At 41.6% G+C, this 11,536-nt stretch overlaps 1 protein-coding gene across 1 annotated transcript in view; it reads left to right on the top strand.

Annotated features, from left to right (window-relative positions):
• The window catches only part of LOC117810456, a 44,454-nt gene extending 34,620 nt beyond the window's left edge, over positions 1 to 9,834 (top strand). The window contains exons 6-9 of the mRNA XM_034680303.1: positions 7,859 to 7,981; positions 8,417 to 8,591; positions 9,597 to 9,602; positions 9,754 to 9,834. Coding sequence (XP_034536194.1) covers positions 7,859 to 7,981; positions 8,417 to 8,591; positions 9,597 to 9,602; positions 9,754 to 9,834 — 385 coding nt within the window. The remainder of the gene's footprint in view (positions 1 to 7,858; positions 7,982 to 8,416; positions 8,592 to 9,596; positions 9,603 to 9,753) is intronic.
• Positions 9,835 to 11,536: the final 1,702 nt, after the last annotated feature.

The following is an 11,536-nucleotide window of genomic DNA, read 5'->3' on the forward strand; positions in this document are numbered from 1 at the left end:
TTCCTGTATGTGAGATCCTCCAATTCCTCCCCTGTTGATGAGGACAGATGATATCTGTAAGAAGCTCCTGATTGTCTTGGATACAAGCACCTAGAGCTCTGCCCCTCTGCTTGACTTGAACGATAGATTGCAGATGATATGCTCCACAAAGCAGCCTCACGTGATGCCCCCTTGCTTCCCCTTCTTACCATGTACGCTCAACACACCCACACACACACACACGACACCGCACTCCTGGACTTTTTGCGTGTCTTCCCATTAACAGTGTCTCCAGGCCAGTGACCTCCCTGCCTCTGTGAATCATCATTCAAATAAGGCACATACATAAGGCGGAGGTATCGCCCCATTGTCCCCGTCCTCATGAATCTCATTGGACCAAACACATCAGATGTTGACCCTGGAGGCTGAAACATGTTGTGGGGAGTGGAAGTATCATGCATTTGAGATCTGTGGAGTATGAACCATAAAAGGCAGCAGTATCACCTTCCACGTGTTCATGCCTGTCACACAGTGTGGTCGCAGAGCCACCCTGCTCGTCTTTCAGATCAATAGAGCCGGTGTAGGTGGTAATGATTTCAGAGCCCTCCGGTTCAAGTGCGCATGTTTTTTTTTTGGTCATCCATACAAATCCATTCACCTCATCGATGGGCGTCATGTTGTTACTGTTAACACATCCCTAGTGGTGTGCTGTCTCTTAAGTGCTAATGTGTTCCCCTTGTTGTCGATATTGTTACAACAAACAGCCTCTTGTTGCAGGGGAGCAGCTCTGCAGAAAGCACAGGAAGGCTGGGAAATACAATCACAAGTGTGAGATATGGAGAGATGAGAAGAAAGCGATCAGAGGAGGAAAAGAGGAAACTGAAACAAAAAGCACAAGATGGGTTTTCTGCTCTTTTTACTGGCATTTGTTTGGACTTCACAATGTGCACAGAGACGTTTGTTTTCACTTCACTTCTCGCTCTACACCTTTGAGAACTTTAGAACACTACACAGGAAGTTCCTCGCTTTCTTAAAGTTTGAGCCATCAATAAATGGTAAATGGACTTGTACTTATATAGCGCTTTTCTAGTATGTCTGACTACTCAAAGCGCTTTTACACACTACTCATTGCTTTCACCCATTCATACTTATTCACTCACTGATGGTAGAGGCTGCTAATGTAAGGAACCATCACACACTTTTACACACTGCTGAACAACAGCGGGAGCAATTTGTGTCTTGCTCAAGGACACTTTGGCATGTGACTGCCGGAGCTGGGAATGAACCGCCAACCTTCCTATTGATATCTGTGGTTCTCAAAGTGGGGATCCTAGGACCCCTGGGGGTCTGTGAACCATAGCGTGGGGGTCTGTGAAATTATTATAATAAATATCTAATAAATTATAAAATTGTGCTGTGTCATTAAAAACAGCATATATATATAGATGAGGACCATTTGCGCCACTGAAACCAGCATATTGTGCCCATTACTCCCACCCTAGTTAACTTTGGGCCAATAGAAACTGATATGATTGTGACACGTTACATCAATCTGTCACGTATCACTCTTACACACTTCACTCCGGTCACAACTGTTCCTGCTACTACTTAGCTTTGCCTTCTAGCTCACGAGCATGGGGCCATTTCTAAATCAGTTCACATCATTAAGTGATGCTAAGCCCAAGCTAGCTAAATTAAGAAAATATGACTACAGGTATATAGAGTTTGGATTTATTGAGAACTGTGACGGGAGACCAAAAAGCATCATGTGTCAGATGCTAGCGAAAGAAGCTATGAAGCCAGCCAAGCTAAAGCGACATCTGATCACCCAGAAGACAAGGACAAAACTTAAGACAATTTTTTCCAGCGAAAGACGAGGAATACATCCGCCAGGAAACCCAGCTGGTGAAGTGTTTTCTGTTTATCACTATGGAACAGGTCTGAAGTATTTAGATTGATAAGTTATACAATACAAATAGTTCCAAGGGCATCTAAGAGTGCAAATGGTAGTAAGCATGTCCTCTATGTTACAATTATGAGGGGGTCCTTGGAAAATGTTCTCACCTGTCAGACAATCAATCAATCAATCTTTATTTGTATAGCGCCAAATCACAACAGACGTTATCTCAAGACGCTTTTACAAACATAGGAGGTCTAGACCACTCTATGTCAAATTATGAACAGAGACCCAACTTCAAGACAGGGTAAGACTCAGTCTGACCCCACCTTAATCCATCAGGAGCATTGCACTTCGCGGTATTTAGCTAGTTACAGTGGCAAGGAAAAACTTCCTTTTAACAGGCAGAAACCTCAGGCAGAACCAGAGTCATGTTAGACAGCCATCGTGCCTCGACCGAGTTGGGTCTGGAAAGACAGCAGTGTTAATTTTGTCAACGAAATTATGACGATAAATGTTCGTCAACGACTCATTTTTTCATGACGAAAACGAGACTAAGACGTTCTAAAGTGCTTCACTGATAATAAAAACTCTGATGAAAATATGTTTTGATTTTGTTGACGAGACGATAACGAGACGAAAACATTAGTGGCGGATCGTCGGACATTAAGAATCCATGTTTCCCCCGCTGTGCGTCTTTAAAGATAAAAGTGATGCATTCCTGTGACAGGCTGAGTTATTATTTCAGGGACACAGCTTAGTCTCAACCTGCAGCAGGTGTGCTTTATGAACCAGCTCTCCTCACCTCCATGCATCTGTCTCATCTTCATTGATGATTTTTACCCCCGGTGTGCGTTAGTGACAAAGACACAACCGGGGGACGTCTGTTTAATATTTTATGATGTTGCCGCGATTACAGTAAAAAGCTCCGCGTCTACAGCTTGATTTAATCCAGTTTGGTGAAACATCAGACACATTTAGTAAGTTTGGTTCAACTCCTCGTTGAAAGACGCAGATGCATGTCAGAGTGCCGTGAACAGACTGTTTCTCGAACGCGCCTGTCACTGCAGGTGCATTCAAGGAACATCGTAAATGTGCAATACAGTCCTTTCATGGTATTTTTCTGAGTCAAGAGAATCAAGATACAGTCACAGTGGTCACATCAAGAATGTTTTCTTTTGACTTTTTAGCAGGGCCAGGCTGAATTATTTAACTTAAGATATTACACAAGCAAAAATGTTAAAGGAGTGAAATGTTGACGATTTTAACACTTGGTACATCCCTGAAACAATATCTGATCAACTACATGAATTATTTAAAGAGTGAAGATGTTTTGGCAAAAATCAAAGACTAAAATGTTTTCAGTTTCCGCCGATTAAAACTAGACTAAGACTAAAAAGGGCTGAAAAGACTAAAATGTGACTAAAACTAACAGGCATATTCGTCTAAAGACTAAGACTAAATCTAGGATAGCCGCCAAAATTACCACTGAAAGACAGATCGAGGGGAGTAAGAGAGAGAGGTGATAGTGATAAGACGAGTAGTAGAAGCTGTTGCCGCTGGAGTCCAGAACTTCCGCAGCAGGAGGACGTCTACAGCAGCTATAAGGGACCTGTAAGGGGTCCCTGGCCCCAAAAAGTTTGAGAACCCCTGTGATCAATGACCGACTCTACCCACTGAGCCACAGCCGCCCCCTAATAACACTCAGCTGTCATATTCTGATCCGTATTTTTCAACCTGGTGTAGCCATCATCAGAGTTTGATGTAAACATAGATAAATACATAAAACACTTTAAATACAGTCTTATAATTGACCTCAGTTTTATGTCAAAGCTTGCAGAGCTGGAGAAAACTCCTGTTGAAGATGCTCTTTAAAGAACAAATACAGTAAAGAGCACAAAGGTTGTCCTTGGACCAGCGGCTCTTTTCGAGGATGTATGGAGAAGAAAAGAGATGGGTAGGAAAATACAGGAAGCCTGAATAGCGGTTCAGTATGTGCCTACATATGGGTCTATCTTTTGTTACTGTGAGCTACAAGGTTAGTTGCAGGCAAATGTTCATTTGTTCGGGCCACTGTATGCATGGCCTCTTCAATTCATTGGCAGCACACTTCAATAAGAAGTAATTTAAATGACTTCAGGCATGTTTAGAGGTAGAATAACAGCTAAAAATTTACATGATTTGTTCCTTTGTTGCAGCTTTTTTTTAAGGCCACATCAATTTTCATGGATTTCTTTTCCCTTTTCTTTATTTTTTTTGTGTGTGCGTGTCATTTGAAATGCTGCGATTTCACTCTCTTGAAACAATCCAAAGCTTTCTGTCAGGATTTTGATTCTCTATTTTTACACATTTGTCTTTCCAGGAAACTGATTAAAGAAGATGATAAAGGCACAGAGGCATCAGTTGTTCTCAGGCCTTCTGCTCATTAAACTCCATTTCAAACACACGTCTATGATGACGACATTAACAGTAGATTAAAAACAGAAGCAGGATTTCAATCTCTCCCTAAGCTTAGAGGACAGTTCACTCATGCACATTATCTCATGTACTCTGATAGATCTTCTGGATGGTTCTCAAAGGTTATGTTAAACCTTGGCCATGAGGAACAATGTGTCCCTGTATTTTAATCAGACCCCTGTTATTAAATAGTTAATGTAAGAAGTGCATAAATACCAGTATCAGTGTTGGGTAAGTTACAGAGACTAAGTTATAGTTACAACTACTCATTCAAAAGTAGCTGAGTTACTGAGTAATGAAAGTAATTACAGGTAGATACTTCAGAGTTATTTTTGCTTCTGTACTCTCAATAATAAACCTTCCTTTCACCTGTTCTTTACTAATTGGTCCTCTGAAAGCAGCAGACTCACAGTTGATATGGGAAGCATGTCTTGCAATCAGTCTGTTTTAGTCCTCCCTGGCCTACAAATTCTGTAGCAGGTGGGGATTTAAAATCAAGCCTTGGCTGTTTGAATGGAGGGGCTCCTCCTCGGTCTGCAGAGCTAACAGGAGCTGCATGAGGGTCACTGATGTTTGGAGAGTCGGGCAACTAGTTTAGTCGAAGCGTGGTGTTTGGTTCGGTGCTTTGTGGCATTAGAATAACTCGTTTTGTTGGTGTATAAAGTTTTCCATCCTGCACACAGACTATATCTCACCACTAAGAGGAAAAAATAATGCTGGTATTTCTGAGACAGAAAGCCCACTCACGCTGTGAATGTGTGTTTACAGCGTGAGATATTCTTTCCCCTAAGATGCTACTGTGCTGACCAAGCAGCAACCTCTGGTCTTAGAATATGAAGCCAATGCTGAAGTGCTATAAACTGCAGTTACTCAGGTGTCCACTTGAGGCTGGCTGCAGAAACACCGGAAACCACATACACACCCATTCAAAAAAGACGATCTTTGCAGCAGAAATAAACATGTTTACAGCCTGGTTCAAAAACAGTTTACAGTAGATAGCGAAAGTCTACATACCCCTGTTAAAATGCCAGGTTTTGTGATGTTAAAAAAATGAGACCAAGATAACTCATGTCAGAACCTTTAATGTGACCGGTAACGTGCACAATTCAATTTAAAAAATGATTGAAATCTTTTAGGGGGAAGAATAAAAAATTAAAAAATAAAATAATGTGGTTGCATAAGTGTACACACCCTCTTATAACTGGGTATGTGGCTGTGTTCAGAATTAACAAATCACATTCAAACTCATGACAAAAAGTAGTCAGTATACACCTGTCATAATTTAAAGGGACTTTGATTGATCCCAATAAAGATCAGCTGTATGTGTGAAAAGCTCATTTCTCAGGCGGCACCAAGCGGCAACCTCTGGCCGCAAGAGTTGAAGCCAATGCAGAAGTGCTAAAAACTGCAGGTCCTCGAGTGTCCACTTGAGTCTTGCTGCAGAAACACCGTAAACCACGTACACACCCATTCAAAGAAGACAATCTTTACAGCAGAAATAAACATGTTTACAGCCTGTTTCAAAAATGCGTTATGCCTGAATAGCTCATTTCTCTCTCAGCACACACTGTACAGGGGAGTGACATTTTTTATAAGTTGTTATTTTGAAGATATAAAGCTTACAGTTTTGCCCAAATAAGGACATGGCTGATTTGATTGACAGCTGGGTACCATGTAGCTGTTAGCGAAAAAGGCTAAAGGCCCGCCTCTTTACCTCACCCTAGCATGACAGACATTAGGTTGAGTTCAGCATTTCCAATATGGCTTCAAAACAGGGATTCAGAAACAGATGGGTGACGTCACCAATACTACGTCCATTTACAGTCTGTGGTGCTGACATAGGCTTACCCAGAGGAAATTTTACTGCTCAAGGCTTTCTCTCCTAAGTCTCTGGAGACAAAATTGAGATTCTCACTTCAGCCTCACTCAAGTTTCAAATTGTTCTCATTCGTTTCTCATTAGTTTCTCCTAAAATTCACTAGGAGAAATAGTTGAGACCATGACATGAGTCTTATTTGAGACTTAAATGAGAGATCTCATTAATGGCTTATTTTCTTCTCTTTTTTAAAAATATATTTTTGGTCTTTTTCCCTTTATTTGACAGGACAGCTGAAGAGAGACAGGAAATGTGGGGAGTAGTGAGCGGGGGAAGAGATGCAGGAAATGGTTGACCCGCCAGGAATCAAACGGGGCGCTTAGACCGCTAGGCCACCAGTGCCCAAAATAATCCACCCCTGTAATTGTAATAATCTGGCTAAATCTGGTCAGCCCTTTTTTGGCCCATATTTTAAATAAATGGTCTGTCATACCTCGGATGAAATCTCTATCTTTTGCAATTTCTCTCAAATGCACTAAATATTTGAGAAGTTGTTTTGTTCCTAACAGACTTGTAAAGGAAGGACCATATTGTGAAGTCAAAGAAGAGATCATTTCACATCTAAATAGCTGATGTTGTGTTTTAATGAGAATTGTAAGTTTGTGGACAATTACATTGAAATCTTAATTTTGCAGGGCACTATAAATGTTCATGAAAAGATGAGCTCAGGCTCTTTCTTTGCTCCATCTGAGCTCAACTTGAGACACAAAAACTGAGTCTGACAAAAACAAATGGATGAGGTTAGATTGAGACAACTGAGAGAGTTCCCTGATTTCTCCACCTGAGCTCAAAAGGAGTCACAACACTTGAGAAATCCCTGAGAATCATTTCAGATTTTGACCAGATCTCCTTTTGAACTGAAAGGGAGACTAAGCTGAGACTTTTTGTAACTTTTTTTCTGGAGGCAAGAATGAGAAACAGGAGACATAAGTTATAGTCTCATTTTGCTTTCAATCAGATTTCATTGTTGTCTAGGAGACATGAATGAAACACTTTTGAGATCTCCTCTCTAAATTTATTTTCCTATGGGTAACCTTGTCGCTGAGTCGGATGATAAATCATACGCAGTTGTAAGCTATTAGATGTCAAGTAACAAGTAATGTCTCCTTAACATCTCTGTTACTAGTTTCTGAAAATAGGCCTAGGAGTTCTGGTTACTTTCAGCACTGCTTGTATCATCCATTCAGTCTCACATTCGTGTTCAATAATCAGAGAAAGAATCACTGCAGCATTCTTCCTCAGAAACTGCACATGATAAAGCTGCAGCAAACACCACCTGAAGTAGAGGCACAAGAGACACAAAGCATTATCCAAAATGTGAGAATGAGACTTTGTAGTATTTCAAAGGCTAGGTGGCTTTTAATGGCACACTATCAGCCTCGCAGAGTCAGGAAATGGTAAAACAGTCCTTAGAACTCCTTTCAGTGGACACAGGACTTTTTTATTTATTTAATGAAGTCTGATTCCTCACAGACATTTGCATGATATGAATTACTGAGAGTTACTGCCTCTAAATCAGGCCCTGTGAGTCCAGTTTGTAGGACATGGTTTCCAAAGAGCAGTAAATCCTATTAAGGTTGTGATGTAAAGCTGTACGTGTGTCACTGCTCTGGTGGTCTGGTGATGTCTGTTGTGTCTTGTGTGTCCAGGGAGGGGAAGATGGTGGTTCTGTCTCTAGCGATCGGGCTGGCTGAACAGGACGACTTTGCCAACCTGCCAGATCTACAGGAAGCTCCTGCAGGCATAGAGAACGAAACCACACCAGAAAAAAGGTAAAGAGAGAAAGAGAGGGACGAATGATGAGACTTATTCGATCATTTAGTGTCTCAGGAATAAAACATGTTGCTGTTCGTTTCTAAGGAGAAGTACATGATAAGTTATGTGACTTTAGAAGGGTTGCAGGACTGTTTGTCTCTCTTGTGTTGATGCAGAAACTCAAAGATCAGTTTTATATCGCCAAACATAAAAATACTTTATAAAGATATTATTTTAGCTGCCTTAAATAGCACAGTTTTGCTTAAAGTATGTTTATGAGGGCAACTTTCCTATTTTAACTCTTTCCATTTGAGGATATTTAAAAAGGTTTTCATACAGTGTTAAGCTGTTTGAACACTCTACAACTAGACCCAAATGCAGACCAACAGACCAAGTAGTAGGGGGAAAAAGAGTATTTTCTTTTCCACATAACTGAACGTTGATGCTGGCAGGTTGAGGCTGGTTGAAGGTGGAAGGTTGAGGCTTGGGGCAGTGGCACCGGTAGAACTGAGAAGGGAGCTTATGGCTCAGGTGGAGAGGCTGGAGGCGGAAATCATCTGGCAGCAAGGAAGAGAAGAGTCAGGGGCTGTTTTCGAAACCGCCTGCTTCATACTACCTTCATACAGAGTATGATGTACTTACTGCATACTGAGTTTTAAGGTAGTATGTAGTATGACTGTTCCGTTGGGTCTGTTTTGAAGTATGCTGGGTCAGGTGTCGCTGGATTTTCGGTTTCAGAAAGCGGAAGTAAACAACGGACAAGCTGATAGTGAAATTGCTTCTTTAGAATCCACTTATGATTTAAAAAGTTAAGCTTCTGTAATTAGAAGAATTTACAAGATTCACTGGTGTTTATTTTGCATTACTTCTCTGTAAATGTCTGGTATACTCCAAAACATTTTCCCAAATCAGTGCAACATTTGGGTAGTTTTGGCATACTGCTGATATTCTCCCTGTCTTTGTCTGGAGGTCTGTCTTGTTCACATACTGCATACTGAATTTAAGCCAAATCAGTACGTACTGCTAGTATAAGCGTTTTCGAAACAATTAGTGTTTAAGAACTGCAGCAGGTGAATAATTAATGAGAACCAGGTGTGCCTGTTGGGAGCTCCAGCACCTGGAAGCCACGCCCAGCCTCTGAGAGAAACCAAATGTGCACAGAGTTAAAAAAAAAATACTTGTTCACTACATACAGACTAGTTTCTGACAGTTTTGAAGTAGCTGTTTCTTTTCAGTGAAATTCAAATTAATCAGAAACCACGTTTAAAAATATATATTTCATTACCTGTTGGTGCTTAAAAGCTTTCCATACATTGCCAGAGATATACATCTGCTGTCTCTGGTGGTCTCCTGATGTAGTTATACAGTATGTAATCCTCCTCAGGCCATTAAACCAGTACAAAGGACATGACCCTGGTGTTCTCAATGGTAGCTGCTTGATATTGTTAAAGCATAAGTAGTAAAGCACTAACCATATTGTAGTAAAATGACCGACCTCCTTATTCCTGATTTTCCCTGTGTGCTTACATGGAGATTTATGTTTCCTATTTGTTTTATGATATCACCAGATTGTCCTATAAATTTCGTGTCATCTCGTTCCTTTTAATAATATCTTCCGTGTTCTTCGTCCAGACCTTTGTAAGTCTGCTTGTCTGCAGCGCTGCACTGTTTGATCTGCGACTCATAAGCCCGGGAGAAAAGGCACCCTCATTATTTAAGAGTAAGGTCCCTCACATGAAATAACTCGTCTAAAAATATGCTAACCTCTCATCTCGCACTGATCTCACAGTGGCTGTCAGAGACGAACACAGTGCTGAACAAAGGACTACACAGGCTGCCCTCTTATCACATCAGGCTGTGTGAGGGATAAAGAGCTCAACCCACTGTTTTAAGGAAGATTGCTTTTAAATCAGAGATGCTGCTTTTAAATTTCTTTAAAAGTTTTCACCTCTCTGCAGTGCATCCGAGTGTGCTGCTCTAACTAGGTCATGTATGAATCTACTGTTACTGCAAAACAGCAGTCTGAACTGGAAGACACAAGCCTTTCATAGGAAACATAAACATGTCTTGTTTTTATTTTATTGCAGCCATTTTTACATGTTTTATGCTTTTAAAATTGAATTTAAAATGTGTACGGGTCAGTCAGGGGATGAAGAACGGCTTACCTCTTGTCCTCCCATCATCCTCTCTCCCTGTCTTTGTCTGGAGGTCTGTCAAGCACCTACCTCTAATCACAGCCGGCCGGTGAGCCTCTACCCAGAGGGGTCGTGCGGGCTAACTCGTCTAGTGTCCTTCCACCGCTAATAACAGCTCTCCATCATCATCTCTGTCTGTCTCTCTCATCTCTCTGTCTCCGTTGTTACTCCGTGTGCTGCCATCGTTGTCAGCCGGCTCACTCGCGGTCGTTTTCATGGAGCCCGGCCGGCTGAGAACAATGGGACAGGATGATCCAGCAGAGATGTGACAAGATGCTGTCAGACAGTGAAAGAGAGACAGAAAAAGTGGGAAACCTTTACTCACTGCTTTCTAGAGAAATATGTTACAAGATAAAAATAGGCAGTCCCACAGAGGTTTCAGATTCCTTTAGTTTATCAATGAAATCAAATACAGCTCAGAGCACAAATATCCAAAAACATAAAATCCAGTAATTAAAGATTCAGAATAGTAGGTACTAGAAGAAGCTGAATGAGCCGTGTGCAAGGTCATACAGTATGTTCAGGATTTAAGAGTAAACATGGAGACCTGTGTCCTTATATTCAATAGCTTTAACAAATTACACGTCTGTGATTCAAATTGCATTTAGTGATTTTTCATTTGCCAATCGAGGTCAGTAAAGAAGCTGTATACACTGAGGTTAGACCATATACTGTATAATACATGGACGTAGTCGCTGTGACGTCACCCATTTGTTTCTAAAGTGGAGTTTTGAAGCCTAACGTCAGTGGCTGCCATATTGAATTTCTGAACTCAACTAAGTGTCGGTCAAGCCAGTGTGAGGTAAAGAGGCGGGCTTTGAGCCTCCTCGCCAACAGCTAGTGTTCCTGTTACGGGTGTGAGGGTGAACCCAAAAGCAGCACACTGGAGCCCGGAGGAAACAGCAGGTAACAGTCTTTACTAACCCGGTCACACAATGTCTGTTGAGATGCTGGTTTCGCTGTGTGGAGGATCAGGCTGGAAACAGACGAGGAGCAGGCAAATCTCTTGGTCGGGGACAGAAGGCTGAGGTAGTTACCAGGGCAGAAACGAGGAAGGAAGGTCGGGGACAGGCAGGGTTGAAACTGGGAGATCAGTCCGAGGAAAAGTGCTGGAGAGTCTTGCATTTGCAGTGAGAACAATCTGGCACTGAGTGAGCTGAAACCGGGACTTAAATACTGGCAGCAGGTTATGAGAAACAGGTGATTTGTGTTGGCTTAATGAGGAGAGTGTGGTTCAGGTAAACGAAGGGGAGTGGAAATGTAGTGGGCTGAGAGGCTGAGCAGGTGTGGCAGGTGATAACTGTGACAGTTCCTGCCTGTCAATCAAGTCAGCTATGACTCTAATTATAGAAAACTTATAACCTTAACATGTTCTGA

Source organism: Notolabrus celidotus, chromosome 3 (assembly GCF_009762535.1).
Source record: "Notolabrus celidotus isolate fNotCel1 chromosome 3, fNotCel1.pri, whole genome shotgun sequence".
Lineage (NCBI taxonomy): Eukaryota > Metazoa > Chordata > Actinopteri > Labriformes > Labridae > Notolabrus > Notolabrus celidotus.